The sequence below is a fragment of the Panthera leo genome, chromosome E2 (genome assembly GCF_018350215.1).
Source record: "Panthera leo isolate Ple1 chromosome E2, P.leo_Ple1_pat1.1, whole genome shotgun sequence".
In the NCBI taxonomy this organism is placed as follows: domain Eukaryota; kingdom Metazoa; phylum Chordata; class Mammalia; order Carnivora; family Felidae; genus Panthera; species Panthera leo.
Window position 1 is genome coordinate 58,714,146 of NC_056693.1, and position 26,908 is coordinate 58,741,053.

At 55.7% G+C, this 26,908-nt stretch overlaps 1 protein-coding gene across 5 annotated transcripts; it reads right to left on the reverse strand.

Moving 5' to 3' along the window:
* Positions 1 to 1,859: 1,859 nt before the first annotated feature.
* On the reverse strand, positions 1,860 to 26,908 carry MTHFSD (methenyltetrahydrofolate synthetase domain containing). Of its 5 annotated transcripts, none has more exons than XM_042919763.1 (8): positions 26,843 to 26,908; positions 22,848 to 22,951; positions 21,139 to 21,252; positions 18,267 to 18,380; positions 15,981 to 16,071; positions 13,536 to 13,648; positions 13,146 to 13,271; positions 1,860 to 3,694 (listed from the first exon to the last, which is right to left on the reverse strand). In XM_042919763.1, the coding sequence occupies exons 1-8, from the start codon at positions 26,856 to 26,858 to the stop codon at positions 3,185 to 3,187; spliced, it is 1,188 nt and encodes a 395-aa protein (XP_042775697.1). In that variant the 5' UTR covers positions 26,859 to 26,908; the 3' UTR covers positions 1,860 to 3,184. The 5 variants fall into 5 exon arrangements, with proteins under 5 accessions (XP_042775697.1, XP_042775698.1, XP_042775699.1 ...); XM_042919764.1 differs by lacking the exon at positions 21,139 to 21,252 and adding an exon at positions 21,285 to 21,398; XM_042919765.1 differs by lacking the exon at positions 21,139 to 21,252.

Sequence of the window (26,908 nt, forward strand, 5' to 3'; positions counted from 1 at the left end):
CAGGCGAAGTCAAATCTTTCTTCAGCTAAAGAACATTTCGGTTTATTTCTCCCACTGTTTCGTACTTCCCTCCCCTGTTCCCTCTGCACTGGTGTCAGGAGAGTCCCGTGCCTTAACCTTCCGGCTCGCGTGAGCATCTATTCTGACCTTAGTTGGACTAAGCTTATGATGTTTTCATTGCTAAGAACTGTTTCTTGTTGTTTTTCCCTTACCGGCTTGCGGGTTGTATCTATCATCTGTCTGTCTATTTAAAAGAGGGTTCACGCCCACGGAGGAGCCCAGCTTGGAGCCTGAACTCAACACCCTGAGATCAAGACCTGAGCTGAGGTCAAGAATCAGACGCTTAACTGACCGAGACACCCAGGCACCCCCAGTTTATTCTTTTAACGGATAAGACGGCTTTCGAACCACCTTATGATTCCCGTGCTGGCGGTCGTGCAAGGGCTGGATGCGGTTTCGAGATGCCGACCGCCCGCAGACCACCGGGGCCTCGGGCACATGTCATCTGTGGCGGCCCCCTCTGCTGGAGGGCGCACGTGCGGCTTACCTGAGCGGGGGCTCCTCGGGCGCCCGGCCACAGCCTCTTCTCCTGTCCTCCTGCCTTCTTGCTGGAGGACTTTCTCCTCCAGCTCACGTCTTCCAGCACAAAATTCAATGCTAAACCAGGTGTCTGCACTTTTAAGAGACATCTTCACCTGTCTCACTTGAGAGCAGAGCGGAAAAGGGCAAAAACCGACGCGACTTTTTCAAAGGAGCATGGAAACCGTTTTCTCAGATCTCCCAGAATGGAGTAGGTGCTGCCTGGGACCCGCTTGCTTCGCGGAGTGAATCTGTCCTTCACACCTGACCTGTCAGGTCCCTCCACGTGGAGACAGCCCTCCAAAGGCCCTGTGTTCATCTCTTTATTCACCTGAAGTGGATCTCAAACGGGAGGGACTGTTCCCAGCTCAATGATCTGGTCATCTGGAGGCTGGGGAGGGGCCTGGCCATGGCTTCTCAGGCCGAGGAACATAGGTCGCGCGTGCCTTCCTCTGTTCCAGGGGGAAGCCCGTAAGCCAGGGCCAGACCACGCGACAGCTGGCCGCCTCCGGGGCAGAAAGAGCTGCTTCTCCCGGGCCTTTCTAGCTGCTGTGCCCAACGCCCCTCACAAAGGTGCTCTCCGGCAAGCTCAGTGTCGCTGCCACCCTGCCTGCTTCCGCTGGTCTCAGCATCCAGGACTGTCGCCTGGGATGGCTCCTGGGACAGCTCTAGGGCCGTCGCCACCATCACTGATACCCGAGCCTCGGGAACAAGAGGCTGGGACACTGAGCACCCGCCTTATACTCTGAGTGCCCTTCCTGGTGACCCTGAGAGACTGGCACTGCCAGGTCTGCCCTCAGCAGGAGGAGGAGAAAAGGCGTGTAGGCTGCTACGTTCAGGGTGCTTCTATTTCAGGCACTTGGGTCTTGGGTTTTGCTTGTACTGATCTATTTCCCACAAATATAAAAATGGTGAACTCACTTGGATTATCTGCATTTCAACGTATCTGGATTATTCTGGATGCAACGGACAGAGAAGCCAAGCAAGCTGGCCTAACTGGGAGGGATGATGCCATAGCCCAAGGCAGGCTGGTGTCCAATTGTTGTGATCAGGCACGTTCCTCCCCCAGCCCACCACCCCCCCCCCCACCCCCCGTTGGCTCTGACGCACCCATGCCCGTATCCCATGTCTCCCAGGCTGCGTATCCCCCAGCTGTCCTCACGGCTGGGACACAGCACGGGACGAATAGGACAGCCACACGCTCAGCTCCCGGTCTCCTGGAGCACTGGTCTAATGGTGACAGATCGACGACAACAAAGTCCACGAGGACTAAACGAGAATATGTCAAATACAGGGAAAATTTATGGAAAAAAGACAGGAGAAACAAGGCAAAAAAGCAAAACAAAAAACCGTGAGGAGTCAGACGACCAGACTGCTGCTCTGGGTGAGGGGTTCAGGTTCAGCCTCTAACATCTGAGCCGGGCGCTGGGTGACGAAGCAAAAGGCAGCCACAAGGGTGGGGTGGGCGGTACAGGTGGGGAGAGAGAGCCCAGAAGATCTTTCTGCCCTTTGTTTGATTCCTGACGCCTTGGGAAAGGAGCCTACATTTACCGAGCAATCTCAGGGCAGGCTTTTCCGACGTCTCCACGGTATTTTCGTTGTAAAGCCAATGAGAAAGTGCTTTGGCGAGGGAGACCGAGTGCCTCAAGGTTTTCTTGAAAGCACACGCAAGCCAGGCCCTCCTGAGGTGTAACAATGTGCTTGCAACGTACGTGCAACGTACGTGCTTTTGCCCAGTACGACCTGCTGGTGAAAAAACTAAAATTTCTCACGTGTATACATTAAAAAAAAAAAAATCTCCATGTAAATGCTTTCTTTGACTTTTTGCCCAGGATCCATTGCAAAAGTGCTTCTGTTTAGAAAGCATAGTTCAGCCAAAATCCAGTTTGCTTTTTAGGAAAAGTGGAGGGAAAAAACCAAGAAACGTGGGGCATGAGGCAAATCGGCATGAGCGTCTGTCGCTGTCTGTGACACAGGCTGGGACAGCTCATTCTCCATGGCGGGTACCTCCTACAAGACCATGTGGAGTGGAGGGTGTTCTCCCGGACGGAGGGGTGAGGCCAGAAAGGCAAGGAGGGCAGAGCAGTGAGGTGTGTACCACCCTCCAGTCACACGGGCTCTCCGTCACGGACACCAGTGCCAAGTTGTGACAAACCGCTGCACCCAGGAGATCGCGCTTGTTGGCTTCTGCGATCTGAACACAGCTCTCCCCCTGCGGTGGTTCCAGACCCAGGATCCCAGGACAGCAGGGCATGCACCTGCCCCTGACCCCCGCCAGGGCCTCGCCCCTTACTCCCCATCCCCCCAACCACAAACCCCTGGCTGTCACCGTTTACTCGGACTCGGTCCCCTGCGGCCTCTGAATAACCAGAGAAGCCAGTGTGGTGGCAACACCCAGCAGGTTACGGGACGCAGACACAGCAGGGCCGGGACGTGTCGGCCGTGAGCTATTGGCTGACTCTCTACTCGTCAGGAGGTCCTGGGCAGTGACACAAGCCTGGGCCATCCTGGAGAGGCCTGGGCCCAAAGCCGCTCACACAGCAACGCTCTGCCGAGTCCTGCTGCCACGCCCCTCAAGTTCCACGGGGACCGGAGCAGCGCCCCATCACAGGTCGGCGACGGCCGGGCGACAGTCAGGCTGTGGCTCCTGCACGCGGCCGCCCGGCAGGTCGCTGGCCCTCTGCCGCCTGGCCAGTGCCACGGTCAAGGTGGCCGCCCCCAAGCGCAAGCCCTGCAAGCGGGAGACGGCCTGCTGGGCGGAGGCCGGGGCCTGGTAATGCAGGAGGGCCCTGCCCCGGGGCCCCTGCCAAGTGAGCCTCTGGGGGACCGCTCCGAGTTCTCGGAGGGCTCTCTTCAGCTCGCTCACTCGGGCGTCCCGGGGAAGGTTCCCAACGCAAACGGTGCCAGTGGGCCCGTCCTCCCCCTGTGCAGGGCAGGGTTCTGGCAGGGGTGGGTCCCGGGGCCCCCGGACGGCGGTCAGGTGAGCTGGCTGCTGGCTGCTGGCTCCCAGGAGGCGCCGGGGCTCGTCCCGGAGGGTGACGTCTTTCCCAGCCTGCTTCTCTCGGTGACGAAGGCTTTGGAGTACTGGGATTTTCCCCATCACCTCCCAGCTGATCTGAAAGAGGAAAGCAGTCCCAGGTGTTCTCCGGGGGTCCCAACACGGTCACGAACGGAGGAGAAATCGAAGTCGCACGGGGGCCTCTGCCGCACACGCTCAGGTAAGCAGTCTCAGCCATGCTGCCCTAGGGGCCCACCCTGGCCCTCTGGGAAGCAGGACCCCTCGGTCCCCGTCCTGCCCCAGCTTAAGTGAAATCTGGGACCCTGAAGCCACTGCAGACCGTGCCCGACGTGCCACGGCAGCTGGCAGGAGTGGAACGGTTTTCTCTACTCGGGAAGCAGAAAAGCAAAGGCCTCCTATGCAGAAGGGATAGCGGGGAAGGTCAGTGGAAAGAGGGTGATGGGTCACAGGTGGCAATCCCCCTGGTGACCTCCATGATAATCGGGGCTTTCTGCCTCCATGCCAGCCCCTCCTCCCAAGTCCCCACCCTGTGGGTGGGATGAGCTCTTTAACGGGGCTCCCTGGGGCCTCCCCCTTCTCCCCACTCCTCCACTGGAGGAGCGTGCCTCAGGGACCGAACCTTTCAACGTGTTGCCAAAAATGCAGAAGCAAGGCAAAGCTGAAACAGAACGCCACTTCTGAAAACACTTTCTAGCAACGGGTTCATCAAGCTACAAAGCAGCACTACACAAAACGTTAAGCCTCAATGAACAGGATTTCTACTTTGGCTCTTTGGGAAGCTGCAACAAAGGAGGCGGTAAAAGCACCCCGAGACAGGAGGCAGGGCCCCCCTCAAGTACCGGGATGGACAAGTGGGGTCCGCGCACAGAGGGGACTGACTCAAGCCCGCTCGCCGCATGGCAGCCGATGGCCCCTCCCTGGGGCGGCCCTTCAGTTTAGGCTGAGCCTGAACGACTGAACCCGGGACAAAACCCGTCTTCTGTCGTTTAAGGAATCACATGGCAGAAAAGGAAGAGAAAGGCACTGGTGAGCCCTTCTTAGCAATCCTCAGCCTTTACAGATGCGTTCTGTCCTGCGTTAGGACACAGAGCTTGTACATGACCAATTACAGGGCATGGTGGGCAACGGTCCCAACACGGGACTTCCCACAAACGTGGGTACGTCAGGATACATATCAGCATACGAGCTGGATAGATGTAACTTCCCTCTACAAGTAAATAGCCCACCTAGTAACGATGTTCTCTTTCCATTCAGAACCGTATGTCACTAGAGTAATGGTTCTTATCCTCGGCAGGTGTCAGACACCTTGGGAGAGAAGCCGGGGTTCCTTCCCAAGGAGGAGTCCCCGGCAATTCTGTGCGCAATTTCCCAGTCTACTCCGGGGTCTCCAAACCGCAAGGGGCACATAGGCCCCAGGGTAAGGATCAGCGATTTCGAGAAAGGGTCAAAGAAACTCAAATACCTAAGAACGGTCAAGCCCCTCCTCACAAACTTCAAGGCTGCTGGTCCTCATTAATTTGGCACCTGGTTCTCTCTCCCAGCACTAAGTGGACAACACCCCCACCTTGGCCCACCTCTCCACTGGCTCAGATCCCTCTCCAAACGGACACCACCCTTGCTCCCGGGCACGGCCACGTCAGAAGCCTCTGTGCCCGGTTCTTGCCCACTCACGTCCTCAGAGCAGCACAGAGACTCTCAGCTGCCTCAGAAAGACCCTGTCCTGAGAAAACCTCCCCCTAATGTTTCCCAGTGTCGAGACGCAAAGAGACAAGCAAAAACCACGTCTGTGCCATGGACACATGCATGAGACGTAGCTTCTCTTCTCTAATCAAAAGGGATCTTTCTTCCACTGGACTCTCTGCAATTCTCCCGAATTGATTCACTCAAAGGTGACAGAGCTCCCAAGCCAGTACCCTGGAGGCTCTGGTCCCAAGGGGTCCTGAAGATGGTCTGGCCCAGCAACCGTCCCTCCCACGCCTCCATTCTACCTTCTTAAAGAGTTCACATTCCTGTGTCCTTTCAGAGTACTTAAAAACAGATTTAAACTGGTCATAATCAGATTCTTTTTAAGTTTATTTTTTGAGGAATCTCTACACTCGATGTGGGGTTCGAACTCACAACTCTGGGATCAAAAGTCACGTGCTTTTTTAAAAAAGTTTATTTATTTTGAGAGAGGGAGAGCGTGTGCCGAGAGTGAGCAGGGGAGGGGCAGAGAGGGAGAGAGAGCATCCCAAGAAGGCTCTGCACTGTCTGCCTGTGAAGAGCCCCACGCGGAACTCAATCTCACAACCGTGAGATCGTGACCTGAGCCGAAATCGAGTGTTGGACACTTAACCGACTGAGCCACCCAGGCGCCCCAAGTCACATGCTCTTCCAACGGAGCCAGCCAGGTGCCCCCAAAGTGGTCATACAGGTTCTTCAGGATGTCTTTAAGTTACCAGATCTAGTATTTAGAAAGGATGATCCAACTCAAAGTGGCAGTTACAGTCGGAGGAAACGTGTGACTACGTACTTCCGTGGCAACGCTGAATGTCGTTCCACCCACCACCCGCGAGGCCAGATCTCCTGGTGACAGCACTTGCTCTCCGAACGGTCTTGGCCGGGTGATCGCCCCACATGCTGAAACCCCCACGTGCTTCTGCCCAGCGAACCACGGGGCTCCCTCCGGCAGAAGCGAGCGTTCTCAGGGAACCTGACCCAGGGGGCAAGGTTCCACGCTCAGGCAGCAGAGATCCACTTAAAAACGCGTCACGTGGGGCAAAAGCACACCCGCTCCGCACCCCACAGGGGGGCGCTGTATCCCAAGCAGGCACACGTACACACCGCGAATGGCTGAACAACAAAAATGTTTTCACTGGGTACGCATTCTGAGCTAAGCCTACAGCACCGCAAACACACTCAGACACACACACACACACACACAGACACACACACCCCTTTACAGAGGGAAATGCCACCTGCGTCACTGTTGCCTAAATCTGCTGGTCTCAAGACAGGATGGTTTCGGGTAAGGAAGGACAAAGCTCAGTGTCGGCTCATGCCTGCACGCCCACACGTTCTCAATGGAAAAATCTCCCCGACTAAGAGGTGGCCACCTTTGCCACTTTCCCAGCTGCCTGCCATTTCTGTGCTCTTTGCGGAGCGGCTGGGGCCGACGGCTGCCCCACAGCTGACACAGAGGCCTCTGTGCGCCGGCTAGACGGGCTGGCTTCACGCTCAGGACAGTCCACGCGGTGCTACGCTGTTTTTCCTGGCTGGCCATTAGGAACATTTGTTACATGTGTGAGTGTGCCACGTGAAACGGAAGATTTTTGCCTACTAACCAAACACACAAATACATTTCTGCCTTCCAGTAACTAATCGTTCCATTAAAAAATAGTATAGCGAATTTAACTTTCTTTTATGCGCCAAAACCATTCTTCACTGACGTTTTACGAAGACCGTGGATAAACATTCTCTTTAAAGATTAAAAATTCTGTCCCCTAGAAATACATGCTAAATCCAATACAGACCAGCAGCCTAACTCTCAAGGCACCTGCGGCCAACTCAGAAGGAAGACTCCGGTTCTAACCTTGCCTCCACCAACCCCTGGCTTCAGAATTTCACACCTGTTGCTTTTCCTGACTCTCCCTTTACTTGAGCAGAAGATACAGAGAGTGGGAGGGAGGATCCTCACTCTGAAATGCTAGCACACGTTTGAGCAATTGCTGGCAAAGGAACAGGAACACCATACGTATTTCTCATGTGACATACAATGTCCACAAAAGTTAATACTGTCACACATGAGACCAACACTTGTCATTCGTGGATCGAGAATACTTTTATTTAAAAAAATTTTTTTAATGTTTATTTATTTTTGAGGGGGGGAGGGAGGGAGGGAGACAGAGCATGAGCAGGGGAGAGGGAGAGGCAGAGACAGAGAGGGAGACACAGAATCCGAAGCAGGCTCCAGGCTCCGAGCCGTCAGCACAGAGCCCGACACGGGACTCGAACTCACCAACGGTAAGATCATGACCTGAGCCGAAGTCGGAGGCTCAACCGACCACCCAGGCGCTTGGATCGAAAATTCTTTCAAATATGGTGCTTTCAAATGAGCAAGGTGAAGTGACTCGAGTAACCAAGCATGCAAGAACACAGCACAGCTAATGAACGCACTGTCTTCCAAAGGCCATTCCTGCCTTGCAGCATCTGTTGGCTAATTATAGTGTCTCCTGATTATAACAGGGCTCAATTTGTAAGTCTTTTTGCACAGAGATGATCAAAGGTGTCACTTAATAGAAAAGGCCCCACAGGGCTACTCCTTTATAATTATGCTCTTACTGTGGGTGCTGAAGGACCAGGAGGGCAGTGACCGCACACCATCGCCCCATCGCACGCCACGCCCACAGTCGGGAAGAGATGGGCCGTTTGGGAGTGGCCACGGAATCACTAAGCAACACGGGGTAAAACGGTGTTTACTGGCTGGAATACATGATCACCTCCAACCCGTGCCACACATGCCAGCTTCTGTCCGCACACTTCGGTGCCTGCCCGTCCTATGCTATTTGGGGGGTGGGGACAGCCTGACAGACGAGCCCACGAGCGCAGGGAGTCCCCTCCCACCGGGCCAGTTCGGAGCCGGGTGTGGCACGCGGTCCTGCCAGGCGGCTCCGGGCTCAGCTCCACACTGGGGCGTCCGCCACGCGGGGAAGAGCGGCCCGTGCGGCCCCACCTCATGCACAGGCAGGGGCTCTGCACCAGCAGCTGGGGCAGGCCGGCGTCGCCCCCGCGCACAAGCACAGGACTCCTGAGAACTGGGGCATCGTCTCAGGCGCCTGTTCTTACCCCCCGGGCGCGCGGCAAAGGGAGGCTCGTTGCAGAACTGGGGGCGAGCGCCCGGGGAGAAGGCTGCCCGCGGAAACCGTCTCTCCTCGGTAGTGCGCACGGGGGGCGCGCACCCGCTGTGGGGAATTCAGAACACGGTGAACAGAAATCGGAATCCCCCTCTCGGAGACGGCTACGGTTAACGCGCGGGCCTACCCCCGCCCCTTCCTGCGCGGGTTCCAGCGCCACGGGCTGAGGACACACGACACCGCAGAAGCGCAGAGACGCGCACACTCTGCCCGTCCACCCGGCACGTATCACACGAGCGTTTCCTCTCACCGTCAAATACTCTCAAAAGGCTGCGTGTACTTTAATGACAGGGTTGGCATCTGGGACCCTGACGCACCCCAGGGCCCTGCATTATACGGGATGCAGACGTCTCTACCTGAATTTCTAAGTATTTCTCTAGGACAGGTTCCTACCAGTTCAGTCACTGGGACAAATACAGCAAATCTTTTTAAATGGAAGGATCGGCCTCAGTCCCCGGCCCCGTTGTAGGTGTGGCTCAGTCCACATCTGGCTGTTACTTGCAGACAACACTGTGATGTGGGATCGGAAAGCGGGCGTCTGTGTCCCAGGACGGCTGCTGCTCACAGAAGAGGTCCCTGTCCCCAAACCCTTTTCCTCAAGGCATGTGTCATTCTCAAGAAGTCAGTCAACCGGCATGGTGACCATCTGGGAACAGCACTGCCTAACAGCTGTGGATGCTACGGAACTTTTTGTTTCTTTGTCTGTATACAAGGATGACCCTGGCAGAGCCCCATTTCCTCACTGAAGGACAAAATGAGTTGATCCGAGAAAGACAAACATCCAGACGTTGCTCAACAGAGTCCCACTGCTCCCCTCCGTTATCAGTGATAACACCTTTCCCACAATTACTGCAGGGAGCAAAGGGGCTGGGAAGCAGTCTTTTGATCTGTGGCTTTGGTGGCACGGAGCAGTCTCGCGGGTGCCCTGGGTCTCTCTGGAGCTGCAGCCACACCCCGTTGCCTGACCATGTCTCCAGGGTACCCTTAAATAAGTATCATACCCTCCGTCTACCCCATCCTAGCTCAGCAGACGTCAATAAAGGCACGGGTCTCGCTGTCCCGAGGTCCAGTCCGGTGGGGCCATGTGAGGAGAGCGGAGGTGTCAGAGACAACCCGGAGCCCCACACGCAGAGGGCCCCGTCCTGCTTTCCGGATGCCCGTCTGGGTCTAGCGGGCAGCCAGGCTCTTGGGCAGGACACTGCACTGCCCTGTCGTGACGCGCCACCTTGCAGCCCTGGGAGCGGATGGGGCTGTGCGGGGGCTCCGGCCAGAGCTAAGGCCTGCGGGTCACCTTGCACATGGCCGTCCACATCTGCCTGGAGGTTCGGGACCCACCTCAACGGCCGGGTCTCATACCGTCCACCGGCCAGCTGGGCAGAGACCCTGGGAGGAACACCTCCTTTCACCGGGTTGGACCTGCTGGGCCGGGGGCTCAGGGGAGGCAGCTTGTGGCTGGAGTGGGGCAGTCATGGCACCTTGTAGCTTAGACAGGGAAAAGTCCCCTGAGTTCGACAGGTCAGCAGGTGAGAGGCCACCCTGAGGGAACGGAGGAACCCACGTGAACAGAGCAGACGCACTTTCCAGGAGGAACGTCTCTTTCTCCTTCACCGAGAGGCAGTGAAGGGCACACGGTGATAACGCACAGCCATGGAACGACTCGGGCCAGGCCCAGTCTTGGCTCAGTGAACGTCTCAAAGGGGAACCGCGAGGACTCTGCCAGCACCAACAGCGTCCAGGCACGTTTCTCACAATTACCGACTTCCACTTCGCGCCTGTGACAGCCACACCGGCGACAAAGGGCAAGTTTAGCCAGTGGTTCCGTGCTCTGCCTGTGGGGTCAGCACCGATGCTCTCCACGCTACAGATAAACTAATGCGGGGGGGGGGGGGACCTGTAGAGGGTGCACCAAGGTCACAGATACAGCGACTGAGAGGCCCTACGGTGGCTGCTGAGCTCTCCAAACTACTGCGCCCCCCGGTCACCCGTCTTTAAAATCACAAAGCACTTGGGGCGCCTGGGTGGCTCCGTCGGTTAAGCGTCCGACTTCAGCCCAGGTCACGATCTCGCGGTTCGTGAGTTTGGGCCCCGCGTCGGGCTCTGTGCTGACGGCTCGGAGCCTGGAGCCCGCTTCCGATTCTGTGTCGCCCTCTCTCTGCCCCTCCCCCGCTCATGCTCTGTTTCTCTCTCTGTCAAAAATAAATAAAACATTAAAAAAACTTAAAGTCACAAAGCACAGGCAGAAAAGAGGACAAGGTGGGTCAAGGGCCCCCCCTCCCCACTGCCCAAAGGAACTACAGCTGGACAGCAGAGTCCATACCCGCTGGCCCCCAAGCGGGAGCACCACGTGCCTCTCTCAGAAGGTGGGGCAAAGGCCAGGGGAATCGAATGCTGCACAATCTTTGTGTATTAAGAACGAGTAAAAAAAAAAAAAGAAAGAAAACGTATCACACTTTGTACTTATTTCGTAACCTTCACCTGGGAGGTCTACAGTGTTTAGAAAAAAACCGTGATTCCAGATATTCCACAAAACAGACGAGAAGCAAACTCGGGGATTCTAATACCCACACGACAACAGTCTACGGGTAGAATATCCACAGGAGGATATGCCAACGTGTATCTCATAGTCCGTCTGAAATCAAACCGTATCCTACGACTGAACTTCCCCACCCCTTCCCAAATGCTCAGTGGAATTCAGGGGTTCCCAATGTCAGTGAAAATCCCTTCTGGCTGCACACAAAGCGAGGCCAGAACAGAAGCCCCAGGGACTGGAGAAAGTTGCTGCTTTCACATGACCCCGGGCAAAGGGACGCCCTGTGGTGGGAGAACTAACACAGGACCCCAAAATGAGAAATGGCCTTTTAAAAGCTTGAGATTCTTGGGGCACCTGGGTGGCTCAGTTGGTTAATGAAGCATCCGACTCTTGATCTCGGCTCAGGTCATGGTCTCACAGTTCGTGAGTTCAAGCCCCGTGCTGGGCTCTGTGCTGACGGCACAAAGCCCGCTTGGGATTCTCTCGCTCCCTCTCTTTCTCTCCTCCTCCCCTGCCTGCACGTGCTTTTTTTCTCTCTCTCAAAATTAACAAACATTAGATAGATAGATAGATAGATAGATGGATAAAAGTTTGCGATTCTTGGGGCACCCAGCTGGCTTAGTCGGTAGAGCACACAAATCTTGACCTCGGGGTTGTGAGTTCAAGCCCCACGTTGGGCGTGGAGCCTACTTAAAAAAAAAAAAATAGTAAAAATAAAAAATAAAAGTTTGAGATTCTTGCTCAGGCCTCATTAGCAATCGATCTTCCAGGAAGGGGCTGAAACAGTGGGGGCGTCAAAAACCAGTAAAGGCCCCAACGCCCTACGTACAAAGTATGGCTACTTCTTTGGAATCTCCGGTTCATTTGGTTTTCTTTTACACACGAGGAGTTATCGTCACCTAACACGACCAATAACATCACCTGTTGATATTTTTCTTGTTAAAATCAGCAGAATGTGACCATGGCTATTCCCCAAGGCAACACATCTTTGTTTTTCTTCCTGGAGAGGCCGCCCAGAAGCTTCCTAATGTGGGCTGCGGTCGGCCTTCCGTCTATGAAGCGCTGTCCTCCAGGGGACCTGTAGCCTTGCTGTAGTCAGCCTCTTGTGTAACCTGCCCGACTCACATTCTCAGCCGTGAGCAAAGGCCACCTTGCTCCTGTGACCTGTGTAGCAGCCTCCACTCAGAGCAGCTGTGGCCCCGAATTCCAAGGTAAACCCAAGTTCTCAGGAGAGACACCGAGGGACATCTTTGTACTAAGGGTGCCACTGGCTTCCCCGCGGCGCCCCGCACGCACTCGGACCCCCCCCGGCCCACTTTCAGGTCACGCCTGCCTCTCCTGTCTGCTCTCGTCGGGCTAACCTCGAAGGAGCCCAGAACTGCCTGGCCGTGGCGTCTGTGGGAAGGCCCACTGGGCCGTAGCATTTCATTTTGGTGTCAAGCTTGGAGGCGGAGGTTACGGGGTCTCCACGCCCAAGGGGAGGCTGCTTTCCAACTCTGGACAATTCGGGTTCCAGGGATAGAAGGTGTGGAACAAAGGCTTCAGTCCACACCAAGCCCAAGCTGTGCCCGTCTCCTCAGTAGCTCTGGCTGCTCGCCGGCAGGCGGGGCCCTAACCTGCAGGCTGGCCTCTGGTACCGACTTCCCACCGCAGACTATCGTGCCGCGTGCCGTGCAAATGCTGCGGATAAAAGTCACCGAGGCATCAGCTTACGAAGGCCACGGGTACCGCGCGGACAGCCAGGTCACACGAGACAATCTGGGACTCCCAGCGAGAAAGCCGATGAGGCAGCAGGACGCTGTGGCCAGGACGGTGGCACGCAGCCCTGAGATGAGACCCGCCAGCAAGGGTGTCGGGGCATCGGCCCTCCGAGTGGGCAGCTCTTTCTGCCACGGACAGCTGGTGCCCTGCGGCGGGAGACCTTGCTTACCAGAATCCCACAGGATTGCAAAGTACATTCTTGGGCCCATGCCGGGAGACAGATTCAGGAGCTCAACTGTTCAATAGCTCACGGGTGATTGTAACGCACAGACACGCCAGGCCTGGGGACAGCTGCCATGCCAAAGGACGCCACACAGGAGCGGATGCCTCTGAGCTACAGGCCACTGCCGGCCACGGCACCCACCTTGGACCACAAGATTCCCGTTGGCTTTGGGCGCTCACACCCCGTGGCAATGACTCTCGTCGGAGTGAGAACGTAGTCCACGGTGAGGTCGTGGTCCTCGAGCAGCGCTTCAGGTATGTCGATGACCTGGTCAAACAGAAGGGGGTGAGGGGGCTGGCGGGCACACGGCTCCCGTGCTCACCGCACACACAGCAGACGCACGTGCCAGGCCCGAAGGGAGAAGGCCTCACCGCCATGCTGCCAAACAGATCCGGCCCCCGCTGATCGCCACCACTCGCGACAGCCGCGGAGCGAAGGCAGAGACCACTCCGTCTCTGTCTGTCTCCCTCCCTCCCCTCCCGCTCTCTCGGGTGTGGCAGCGGCTCTGCTGGGCCCGTTCACGGGCAGCACCTGGCAGTCGTGGACGATGGTGACCACTGGTGTCTCCGGGCTGACCGCTCCCATCGACACCATCATGGCATATTCCAGATCAGCATAACCTTCTCCCTTCCCAATTCTCCAACCTAAGAAACACGCAGAGCGTCATCAGTAGTATCTCCGGAGTACATGTTTCATTAGGTCACAGTGGAAGCAGGAACTTGGACTCGATAGCCCCGGCCCCTCCTCAGAAACTGCCACAGTGAGCCCACGGGCGGGCGGTCCCCCAGTAGTGGGGTTCAGGGGACAGAAGACACTGCCATGCATAGCGGTCAGCACACAGTGACGTGAACCTCGAGCCCTTGAAACGTGTTACCAGAGGAAATGGAACCTTGTTTGTATGAGCAGAACTCATGTTTAAAAGTATCGAAAGAGCAGTTTTTAAAAAGATTAAGAACAAATTTCTACTAAACACAAAATCTTTTTAAGCTATTTCTCTTGGAAGAGAAATAAAAACCAAAATGAGGGACAGGCGATTTAAGACAGCATCACTTTGTCTTGTGAAAAGCGCCACAGGAGGGCGGGGCCGGCGGCCCTGGTCCCAAACTGCAAAGTCCGAGGTGGGGCGAGCGGAAGGCTGAGCCCGAGGCTGGACGAGAAGCTACGCGGCAGGAAGGAACGCGGCAAGACAGGAACCTGGCTCCCAAGAGGATTGACAGCGTGCCGTTAGGAAGCCCGTGACATTGCAGAAATCCTGACTTCTGCACAAGCTCAGCATCAGCATCATCACAAAGAGCATCAGTGCTCATGGGTCTAAAATGCTGGTCTGTCACGCGACTCTTACAGTCACCAACGTCCAGCCATGCGTGCAAATACACGAGACAAAGACAGTTCCACGCAGAGTTGTCTGAGTCACAAAGGATGTCAACAGTCGGCACAAAGAGACAGGCAGGTGAGCAGCAAACACAAGAAATGACCACCTTCGCTCACCACGGAATGCAAATCAAGCAGCAGGTGGCACACGCCTGCTCACTACGGGACGGGTCAGCACCAGAGTGTGGTTATGCTAGTTACTGGCACGGGAGCAGGGAGGGAGGCGAGCTGCACAGGGCTGGGGATGTGAGGTGGGTTATGTGGCTACAGCCACCAGGGTTTAAAGTCCACCCTTTGCCTCGGCAATTCACTCGCTAGGATTATGCCACGGAAAGCCCTGGAAGGCACCACAGACTCAACCCCAGGACTCTGGCTCCCTTTAGTGTTATCTGTAAGGGAAAAGCCAAAATCAAACCCTGGTGACACCTTAAGTGCCCATCAGTCTGCAGGGACGGACACCATCCGGCAGGACACACGGTGCCGTACGTGCTGCTGCCCCCTTCTGGGGAAACAGAGTCAGCACAAAGCACCCCACAGAGAACGCAGGACACGTGTGACTCCCAGGCATCTCTGTGTCGACAGAAGGAACTACGGACAGTGGACGCCTGGGAAGGGCACGGGTGATGCTTTGAAAAGCGCCTGATCATCTCTGAAAAAAGGCCCTGCTAACTGCCCCTTGCCAAGAGCACGGCCCCAAGCCTGTCCCCGGGCCTCGCGGCCTCTGGGAAGCCAACCCCGACCTACCCAGGGCTGTGGTGCCCCTCCTCCTCTCCTCTCCTCTCCCGCTGCGCCCACCTCCGCCACCTGGCACATAAGGGCCAGCCCTGAGGTCGCTTCCCAGATGATGCCCAGCTCGAGGCCTTAGGGTCACTCTGCTGACCCTCGCCGGTATCAGGGCTCCCTTCTGTGTCTGGCACCGAGCACATCACGCCACGGTTCAGCCGCTGTGTCTGCTCTTCCCAGGCCCTGCGGCCCAAGGCAGAGACCACCCAGAGCTGGCCTGACACGGGGCCCACAGCAGGCACCCGGGAGACGTGTGCCTCTGGGGACCCATCCCCAACGACAGACAGAGCACGTAACTGGAATACAGAGATAGCAGAAGCGCGAGCGAAGCACCACGACGGCTCCCATAGTAGGGCAGAGTGAGAGACAGAGGCGAGCCCCCCGCCCCCACTCCCCGCTCCGAATGGCAAAGCACCAGGCCTCCCGGTCAGGCTCGGGACAACACGCGTCGCCCAGAGGCCGCTGCTTCCCAACGGAAACAAAGTTTAGAGCCTGACGTTTTCCCATTCACTGGAGCTTCTCCAAAACCAACCACCTACTGACACACCACACACAAATCCAGCTCTGCTTCCAGGTAGCTTAAGAACAGAGGAAATATCTCTCACCACCTGAACAGAGATGATGTCACTTTATGCTTCCTGCTAAGAAAAATGAAAACACTGTAAAGGTACTGAGTGTGAGGGACAAAATGAATGAGAGAGACAGTGGTTGCTCAGAGGACAGGAACGTGTCCAGAAACTGAGATTACTTACCGTCAGGGTCTAGGAGACGGACAGACGGCAGAATGTCAAGCTGCAGGTCAGGGTGCGATTTTAAGCTTACCTTTTTCAGAAACAGCGACGGACCCCACCACCACCAAGTCCACAAGGACCCTGGAATCCAAGCCCACGGGGCTGCTGTAGTTGCGCACGCCCTGCGAACAGAGACGTGGGCCTGAATGCTTCCCGGGCGGCGAGCAGCTGGCCCCCCTCACAGTCCACGGGCGAGGAGCTCGCAGGAGGCAAACTCGTGCCCTACGACAGGCACACGGCATCGTGGGAGCGGCGTTTAGGATAATTTCCCACAGTTTCTGCCCCAGGGAAGATGGCGCTTTGGAAGGGACAGCACAAATGAGTAAGGCGGTAATTTCACGATACAGAGCAAATCAGAGGAGTGCCGTGGTTGGAACGGGGGGGAGTCACACGGAACCACGTGCAGACCCCTGTGCGCCCCGCGACCTCAGCAGGAGGAAGCTCTCTGACCTTCGGTGTCGCCATCCGTAAGGCAGAGGCGCTGCCCACGGCCTCGTCAGGCTGGTGTTGGAACGGAAGGAGACGGCGGAGGTGATGCACTTAGTGCACGACATGGGGCCAGCAAGCGTGTGGGGCAGACTCATTAAGTGTGAGATGCGGGGGCCACCACTGGCACGCAGAGCGTGTTCACTCCTGAGCTAGGACTCGACCCAAACCCAGCTAACGTACACACGTTTATACTGAGGGGGCCCGTATTTCAAGAACAGGGGGGCTGATGTGGTCCTGCGTCTCAGACGTGAAGGGGCACAGATCAGTCCGGCAACCAGATCACGGCCCCGCACGGACCCACGTCTGTGTCCCGCCCTCCCACTGCTGGGCAGTCGCCACCACACGGTGACAGCCATTGTGCCACTCGGCTCTGGCAGCACAGATAATCAGCGCACCATGACCCGCATCCGTGCACACGCGCGGCCGTGAGGCTCTCTCCACGTTGCCATTTTCCCCAGCCAGGAAGAAAAGGAAAACCTCCTTCTCGGGTTCCGGTGCGTCATGTTGTAACAGAGCCCGAACTTGGTCGTTCAAACCCTACTGAAGCTCAGTCACGAGTGCTGGCCCGGCTCCGCTCGGGGCCCGGTCACACTTTCAGGGGCGCGTGTGAGGGACCGGCCATCGGACCCGGGCCTCAACCCCAGGACGGGAACTGCGCTTACTGTCCCGAACCTACGACTGCTGTGCGGCTCATCACGCTCCCCGCCGGCTCTGGGAAACGCGAGCGCGTACCCGTGGCCCGTGCTGCCAGCCGCGGACCGTCCCACAGGGTGCATTTCTGAACACCAACCAGAAGCACGAGCGTCTCTCGTTTTTCTACTTTGAATTTCCCTTTGCACTTTTTTCGACACGTGTTTTATTACCGTACTCTATTACACGGGTTTTTGTAAACCACATCAGATTCTATTTTTGGAATAAAGTTATCGATAAGTAACAATAAGCGTTCAATTTTTAAACATCAGACTTACGCGGAAAATCTCTTTTAAAAAGGAATATCTCTTAATTATACACCTGGCTACAGACACAATTAGCCCACGGTCATACACCAGGAGGAAAATCGTGTTTAGGTGACACCTCTGCAGCCTCCACTGAAATGCCCCGTGTCGCAGAGCTGCTGACACACAGCCTTCAGCCAAAACCACTGAAGGAATGAATGCCACACCATTTATTGTACGATTCACGTTTGACCAGCATTATCTGGCCAGGTGATCATCTTACCCTGCTTATATTAAAATGATGCGATGGAAAAAATAAATAGGAATATGCTGATGCCTTAGTTTTCATTCCCAATAGATTAGGAATCAAAACGAGCGGGGGTCTATCCCAGGACTCTGAAAAAAGTCACCAAATTCTATTTCTTCATCTGCAAAACACAAGGCAAATCCCACTACAGGGCAGCCTAGGATAGTATTTACACACTTCCGTTTGACTACACTGTGAGACACTCCGGAAAAGCCCTTCCCTGAATTACTCAAGTCGTTATTCAGAACTGCTGAGGCAACTTCCAACTGAAGGGTTCTGCAAATCCCTGAGTCCCCACTTGCTCTGGTGGCAGTTCAGAAATTGCTAGATACCAGACAGTAACAGGTCAACACGGGGAGGTGTCAGAGGCCAGGTAACTTATTTCCTCTTCCTTTTTAACAGGAACTTTACAATCTGCAAACCTGTGCGAGAGAGAAACCAAGCAGCTCAAGTGGAGCCCGTGTACCTGTGGTTTTTCGACGTGGCTCCTGTATCACGGGACGGCTGGATGCTTGTCCACTTCTGCTCATCTGGCTTTGCGGAAAATGGAGTTCAGTTCTGTGGGGCACTTTGCGCCCGCACTTACCTGAGAGGTGGCGCATTTTCTCAAGACGTCCTTTGTTGCGCCGGGCGGCGGCGTGATCTTATTAAATAACCCCGTTCTCAGCCGTGGTGTTGGCACCAACAATGTTTTTTTGCTCTTTTAAAAGAAAGACAATCAACGAATCATAAAGTTAAACCCAGGAACTTCTTGTGTGCATTTTTAACGTTTCAGGCGCAGAGGCAAGTTGCTGTTACTGGCATTGTTGGGGAATGACTTCTTTGCGTGCCTGATTAAATACAAAGAGTCACTCGGGCCACTAGCCCGCCCCACAGCTCGTCATCAAACACGAATTCTAGTCTACTTGCCACTCAAAATCGCCAGGCAATGATGATGCAAATGGGCACAGAAGCCCAAGGATTCCAACCAGGCCTTTCCTGTGGCCCCTCCCCAGTGTTACACACTCTGTAGGTACAATGCTTTCACTGGGCACCTGCTGCCTGGCCTGAGCCTTCTTTCTGCCCAGCAGGTTCCAATCTCAGATCAGGGCTCATTATAATTGATATTTTGGATCGACCTGAGTCCACAGCCCCTTTTCTTCTGTTTAGCTCCCAAATGCCTTGGTTCTCCAAGTGTGGTCCCCAGCCAGCAGCGGCCCCTGGACGCCTGTGAGAAATGACCGGAAGCTCAGGGGGCAGGCACACAGGTGACTCTGATGCCCAGGATGGTTCCAGAACCACTGCCACAAGCATCGCTGCAGATTATGCAGGGGCAGCCCATGAGCCAAGTGTAAACTTGTAAAATCTTTGGTGTAAAAAGAGTATATTTCAGTCTCTGTGCAGGAGAGGACAGCCTGAGACCAACACAAGACCTATAAAATCGCGGGTCGGCATACTTAAAGCCACGACAGAGGAAATATTTCAACACAAGTCGTGACCACGTGCTCTTTTCGAGTGTGAAAGAGGTCTGGGTTCATCTGTAGTCTGGAGACGCCGGTGTGCTACATATTATTCTGGCTACTCCCTCTTTTCTGGAAGCTTCTCACCTACCAGCTCCGTGGCTCTCAACCCTACCTGCGCTTTAAAACCACCTGGGGAGCCGTCTAAGACTCAGCCAAGGCCCAGGGCCACTCAGAGCCTCTCATTCAGAAGGTGAGCTCGGCAATGACTAGTTTTCACAGCTCCCTGGGTGGGGCCGACGCGCGGCCGGTGCTGGCCTGGCCGGCGGCTCTCAAGGCACCAGTGGGGTATCCGTTAAAAAGAGGCTCTAGAAACCGACTGAAGGTCTGGGAACCTGTGTATCCCCGAGAGCAGGCCTCCGCGTCCCCAGGCACCGGCTGTGGCCACGTGCGCCACCGTCCCCGCCGGCGCTCAGGAGGTGTCGCAAAGCCCGCCGGTCTACCTGCTTCCCCGGTGATCCTTAAGCTACTGAGTTTGCAGCAACAGCGAGGAGCCAGCGGCCCCAGAGCCCCAGAGCGCGGGGAGCACATGTGTCTTTTTCACCATCACATCCCCGTGCTCACAACCTGGAATAGAGCAGCTTCTCCAGCGTGGCCGTTTCTCTCCCCTGAAGAGAGAGAGACGTGGAGGATGCTGCTGCTCCGTCCGCCACGTGGCTGCGCTCCTACAGGACGCCGGGACTAATCTGCCACCCACTCAAGGCTCTGACCTTGTGCTGAGGGGCCGACGGGTAAGAACCTCGCACACGAGCAGAGCTGGCTCCACGGTCACGGTGCGGGTCACGACCCCAGCCCCACCGCTGCCAACGCGGGCCTCGGCCAAGTCACCTGACCTCCCAGGGTCCGGTTTCCTGCGTCACGAGGAGCGGGGATCTCCCCTACAGGGCAGCTGGTAGGATTTAATGAGGTGATACAGCCAAGTGTTCAGAGAGAGCTGTGCCCTTGCACACGGCGGGCACCCGCTGCAGGCCCTTCTCTGCTGCTGCTGCTGCAAAAATTACCTCATTCATTACAGGGAACTCTTGTCCAGGAAAATAAGGCTGGCAAGACAGAATGCTTCCAGAAGAAGAGCCTAAATGGGGGTCTCCCCCTGGGGCTGAACCACAATCAGCAAACGTGAGGATTCCCCACACGCGAGCCTTGGAAGGGCCAGAGCAGGAGCCCCGCGGCCCCTCGGTCCCCGCAAAATCCCCTTCGGGTGCTCCCTTCGCCACAGGCTGCAGGGCGCCCCCAGGCCCGAGGCCTCGCGGGAGCCGCGGGAAAGCCGGCCTGCCGCAAGGGGCACGGCGGCGCAGGGAGCTCCGGAGATCCCTGTTCACGTTCTCCACGGCGACTGGTCTCAGCAAAACAACAACCGCCATCACCTTGAATCGGTGAGGTTACTACCGCCGTTATCCGCATGTTACTGCTTCTACGGTTTATACTTAACTTACACGTTCATTTTGCTTTTAAGGTTGCATGGGAGCTCTGAGCGTTTAAGTTTATACCGTTCTCTGTTTACACTTACTAAGCTAGTGAACTGACAGCAACCCTGGGGGAGTTTTGTTTTTTTTTTTCTTTAACAGGGGCCTACATATTTTAGGAAACGCTGTTCTAATTTATATATTCTGGAGATGCCATCAGATCTCTCACTCACGGGTTATCAAAAATGTCAAAGAATTACAATATAAAAGCAGCACAAGTAAATAATCTTTCTCTTCGGACGAAGCGCATCCGATTTAACAATGCTCCAGGTGACCGTTCTGAACAGCTTTTACCTGTGGATTCACGAACACTCGCGACTTCCGACAGACAAATGAAAGACCCGTGGACGTTTCTCAAGTAAAACTCCCAGGGTGTCCTGCACTGGCGGGAGTCAGAAGCCCCATCTTCCTCAACAGAGGCTTGCACACATTTGCAGGCACCTGGAGCCCGCATTGCGCCAGCGGCCAGGGCTCTGGCTCAGGAAAACGGGGTTACCTGCAGCGCCAGCAGCCGGACGCCTTCCAGCGGTTTGTCGGGGTCCACTTTGACTTCCCGTGTTCTGGCAAAAACTTCTAGGTCTCTGATGTTTTGGCAAGCCAGATAAGAGCCCTAGTTAGGCAAACAGACAGAGGTGCACTTACGTCGAGGACGAAGAAGCGAGCGTTTATCTGGGGAGCGTCAGGATTGACCTTAATGGTTCTGGCCATTTTGAACGCCTGCAAGCGTGGGAGGTGCTCGGCAGCACGGGAAGCACCCTGTGTTTAAATGCAATTGCACATTTACCGACAGGACGGCCGGATCCTGGGCCCACAGCACGCGCGAGCGAGCGAGCGCTCTAGCTTTTCACCCAGACAGGCGGGGGGGGGGGGGGGGGGGGGGGGGTGGGCACTAATTCTCAGGCAATATCCAGGAGTCGCCCAGAGAAAAGTCTGGGAAAGCAGTCAGTGTAGAAAGGAGCTAAAAAAGCCAGCCTTACCCCAATTTATTTATTTTTATTTTTTTAATGTTTATTTTCAAAGACAGAGAAAGCAAAAGGGAGAGAAAAAGCGTGTGCCACAGGGGAGGGGCAGAGAGAGAGAGGGAGAGCGGGAAACCCAAGCAGGCTCTGCCCTGTCAGCGCAGAGCCAACATGGGGCTCGATCCCACGAACGGTGAGATCATGACCTGAGTGGAAATCAAGAGCCAGACGCTGAACCACCCAGGCGCCCCATCCCCAGTTTATTTTTAACTGAAATAAGATATACATTCCAAAAAGGCGTAGACATCGTGTATAGTTTGATGAATTTTCACAAAATGAACACGCCTGTGTTTACTACCGCCTAAACCAAAAAAGAGCGGATTACCACCAACTCTCCAAGTTGCTTCCTTTTTAAACATTTTTTACTGAATCTGTGCACCTTTCTCTTTCTCTGTACCTCACGGCAATTTCTCTCCCTGGGAAAACAAGCACTAAAACAAAACTAAGCAGCAACACAAATCATACAAAAAGCACGGGTTTTCGAAGCAACAGGGGCTTGTTTCCAAGAGGCCGGGGGTGGGGAGACGAGGTCCAGCCAAAATGGAGGATGACGGCAGGAAATGGCCACACATGCTTTGGGCTGACGGGGCATCGGTGTGTTTTCCAAAAGCGCTTTGTCTTTCTTGTGGAAAACGAGCCAAAATTATGAGCTGCGTATGTCTGCCCGTCCAAGTAAACTTGTTTCCTGTGAACGCTACCACACACAGGCCATCTCGGATTAGCTTCTATTCTGCACACGGGGAAACTGAGGCCTGGCGTCACCGGGGGCTGCTGAGGCCTTCCTCTCCAAAGAAACCGGCTGGGGCTCCCCTCTCAGAGCGCATCACTCGCTGCTGCTCTTAAGGAGCCACTTGTGAAAAGGCACCACAACGACACGCTTGCAGCCAGGACACGTGTCTTGCTCCCTGTCGAGGGGTGAACAGGCGCCGCAGCATCAGCTCGTGACAAGACGCCACCAACCGCCAACCCCGCGCAGAAGGGCCAGCGGCCGCGAGAGCGAAGCTTAAGTGACCGGGATGAGGGGCCTGTCAAACCAGAGGCCAGGCCAGCGGCACGGATTTCGCACCACTACTCACTGCCCACCCCACTCGGATCCACCACGAGGCAGGACAGTGACCGCATGACTAACTCGCTCCCTCGGGACGCTCCTGTTTTCCTTCTGAATGCTCCAGGAAGGCTTCAGTACCTTGAAGTTGGGAATCCTGTGATGAACAGGCCGGGGAAAATCCGCTAAGTTTCGTGATTCCATGTAGTCCCAGATCTGTTCGCGAATGTCCTGTTTGGAAACACCTATGGCAACAGACGGGGGAGGGGTTAACGCGGCAGAAGGGAGTCCCGCAGAGGTGCGGCCGCTCCAGCACGCTCGCGCCAGGCCAAGCCAGCGCTTGTCATCTGCACAGCGAAAAATCAGGGTTAGTGATAAAGTCGCAACAGATTGCTAACGTCCGAAAACAGTGTAAACTCAAGACAACCCAGGTGTTTAATCCGGCCCTGCTGACAACAAAACGCAATCCAAGCCCCACGCCCTGTCCTCGCTTGGAAATGCGCGTGCCGCTGGGTCAAAGCATGCAATCCTCAGTCTGTCCAGCCTTCCCATGGCCGTGATTAGTGCGCTCGGGCTATAAATCCAGAAGGCTTGTCTTAAACCTAAGTGCTTTGTAAACCTATTATTTTGGATTACCAATTACAACCTCCGTTATTAGCGTAGGAATTTCTTTTTTCTATATCCAATTTAGGAAGGTGCATTTTTGGCAACAAATAATCTTTATTTGAGCAGAGCAGTGTTGATGAAATTTGCATTAACCACGTACTCTTCCTAAGAGTTAAGAACCGTAAGGAGCAGTTTCGGTTAGGTTCCAGCACCTTCCTACAGGCATATTTTTAAGTATTCACTTAATTTCCATTTTTGTTGGTCCAAAAGGATATCCTCGCACTTGCTCAGAAGTCTGTTTCAAGTCACTTTACCTACTACTTGATCTGTTTTCTTTTCTTTAATATTTATTTTTGAGAGAGATACACAGAGTGAGCAGGGGGAGGTACAGAGGGAGAGAGGGACACTATATCTGAAGCAGGCTCCAGACTCTGAGCTGTCAGCACAGAGCCTGATGCAGGGCTCGAACCCACGAACCGCGAGATCATGACCTGAGCCACTCAGGTGCTCCGTTGTCTGTTTTCGTAACAATCTGTTGTGCGGCCAGCACTGCGAATCATGAGGCAGGGGACTCCCCATGAGGTCATCTCCTTCGCGGGTATGCTCTCAACACCAACCTGCCCTGACTGCCAACGAGGGGGAGTGCTTCCTACCCTGTGCCGTCTGAAAGTCGCCGCAGGGACACACATGCATGGTGTTTAGGGAACATGCATCGCTGTAGCTGGCAGCGAAAACCGACCTCTTCTTTTCAGAGAACTTAGATGGTGTCCCTTACAGCTGACAGGCGGTGCTACAGTACTGTGTGTGGCTGGGACACCTCTGGTCACCTTCCTGGGCGTATACCTGGGCAGGTACAACTTCACGGGTCCTGAGTCTCCCTTAAATGAGTGCAGGCTATTGAGAAGCGACCCAAGGGAGCAGCCCAGGATCAGAGAGAACGGGGAGTTGCCTGGATGGGTGGTGGGATGGGGCTGGCAGCTGGCTTCCCCCGATAGACATTTCTGAATAGTGTGGCTTTGATTCACATGAATCAGTTACACTCCAAAAGTTTATTTTTCATAACTGGACACTTTTAACGCAGGCAAAGGGAGCTAGACTGACAAGCCCCTCCCCTGGCCGCCTGCTGGCTACCAGGTCCCTCCCCCAGGGCGGTCAGTGCACCCCTTGTTTTTTCTCCTGAATTCTTCCCAGGTACGTCTGGCCCCACACAGGAGCCACTTCCTGTCACCACCTCTTCCTAAGGCGGCGCATTACGCAGACAGCCCACACTGCCCCGCACACTGGTGTTTTTGCCGGACAACTGGCAGATGGGCCCATGTGGTATACCAGAGCGCCGCTGTCCTCATGGGAAGCCGCACGGTCTTCCACTCTAGGGACAGGTCAAAATTTACCCAGGCAGTCTCCTTCTGAGGGGCAACGGGTGGTTTCCAACCTTCGGTTACTGACGTGCACTTCGCCACCCGCTGCCCATTTTGCCCCCACGTGTTAACCCCCCCACGTGTAGTTCTAAGGGGTAAGGGCCACGGCCACAGGCTCCCACTAGCCTACACCGTCTGGCTAGGCCTAGAACTCCCCAGCATGGCATTCGGCCCAGCCCCAGAGCCTCTTGGGGCCACTGCAGACGCCGTTGGTGCCTCGTGACCCCAGCTGTGCCTCTGGGCCGCTCCAGAAATCAGCGCTGCAGCTGCAGGAGCACTTCGGGGCCCGCGTCTGTAAGACGCAGGCTGAGCTCACGCTGCTGTCAGCCTGGGTGGGGCCACACAGCCAGTTTCCAGCACTTAGCTGGTCTTCCCCGCCGGGAGCTCTGTCGGCAAGTTGGCTCAGCTCTGGGTCCCTTGGGCAGACCCTCACTCTTCAGGCCTCAGCTTCAGCACCACCTCCAGGAAGCCCGCCCCCTTCCACTCTGCTCCAGTGTCTGGGGATCTCTTTGTCACAGGGTCACAAGGAGCTCTGGCCTGCGAAGCCTTGCTGCGCACTTCAGCCCCATCTCCCGCTATTCCTCACTTTGGGTTCAAAACGTGGCTCAAGCATTGTTGGTCCCTGGTTCCACACACCTGCCCACCTCTCTGCCTCTCAAGACCTGGTGCCTCCTCTCCCTTCAGGGACACACCACATCCCCCTGGAAGTATTTCAAGGGCCCAGTCACAGACAGATGTCCCTCCTTCAGGAACTTGGAGCACCCTAACTGTCTAGTTTTTTCAAACACAATTACATTGCCACAACTATAAGATTACTACACTTAGCACTTTCACTAACAGCCCACAGGTGCTACAGTATCCCCAACACCGTGCAGGATACTGTGTGGGACACAGGAAATATAAGAAATTGTGACCCTTGCTCTGGGGAGTGCATCACAAACATCTGAGTGCCTCCCATTTAGAAAGCAATGGGCTGGTTGGGAGGTGCAGGGAGCCTGGACGGGCACAGGTCCTACATGTGGAAGGTTACAGAAACATGGGAGATGATTAGGATAATGAAAGATGACACATATTTATGAGTGACGTGCCCGAACCCTGTTCCATAACTGCCTATTTACTCCCCTCAACAGGTTGTGGGCCCCGTCGGGTGAGCTAGGGTCTCACTCATCCTCTACCTCTGGCTCTGAGCTCAGTCCCGGCACCTGTTTACTGGGCTCTTTACATACTGCACACCTGGGAAGAGCAGAGGTTTATTTATTCCCTGACCCTGGCTCACTGTGGGCTTTAGTATTGGGTGTTATCTTTGCCCAGAAACCCTGCAACCATCACCAAAGCTCTTCTCCACTAGAGGAGCCCAGGGGCGATGAACCAAGTGTCGCCAGTGCCTGGACAGGGCCTGGTACAGTGACACCTCAGAAAACATTTAAGAGGGCGGTGATTTTTTTTTTTGTTTAAGTTTACTTGTGGGGGGCGGAGGGGAGGGGCAGAGGGAGAGAGAGAGAGAATCCCAAGCGGGTTCCGTGCTGTCAGCGCGGAAAGAAAGGGGGGCTTGAACCCACGAACTGTGAGGTCGTGACCTGGGCCGAAATCGAGCCGACTGAGCCCCCCAGGCGCCCCTAAGAGGACGCTGCGAACCAGCGTTTAAGATACATTGCTTTCCAGCCCCGCCCCTGCCCCTGGAAACCAAGTTAAATTGGTTTCCGGTGAGCCGTAAGCGCAGCTCTCACAGGTGGTAGTTACGACTGGCACGGGGCCCACCGACACCACCATGTGCACAGCAAGTAGCCCTCTCTCTCTGCTCCCCATTATCTTTACTCCGCAAGACACCGTCGGATATCAGGGTCGGAGACCACCGCCGGGTAGACCCCCCCCACGCCCCGCTGGGACCCCTCCGGGTGCCCCCGTCTCTCCGGTGGTCCCCGGCCCATCCCCTCTGGCCCCGCGCGCCTCTCCGGTGGTCTCCCGGCGGCCGCTCACCTACTCCCCACTCGGACAGTGGGTGACCCGGCGGCCCCTCACACCCGCCCGCCCCGTGCCCGTCCGGTGGCCCCTCACTCGCCCCCACGCCTGCCCCTCTGGTGGGTCCCGCCCGCGTCTCCAGCAGTCCCTCACCGGTCCTCAGCTCCATGACGACGCGGTCGGCGAGCGACGCCTCCAGAGGCGGAGTCGGCGCGGAGT

Bases quoted from the DNA above. Each gene is read 5' to 3' on its own strand.
- MTHFSD (XM_042919763.1), bottom strand. The intron at 21,253-22,847 runs GTACTGAAGCCT...TTGCCTAACTAG, and splicing joins ACAGGATTCCCAACTTCAAG to GGCTCTTATCTGGCTTGCCA. The intron at 13,272-13,535 runs GTGCTGCCCGTG...CTGTTTGACCAG, and splicing joins CCATCGTCCACGACTGCCAG to GTCATCGACATACCTGAAGC.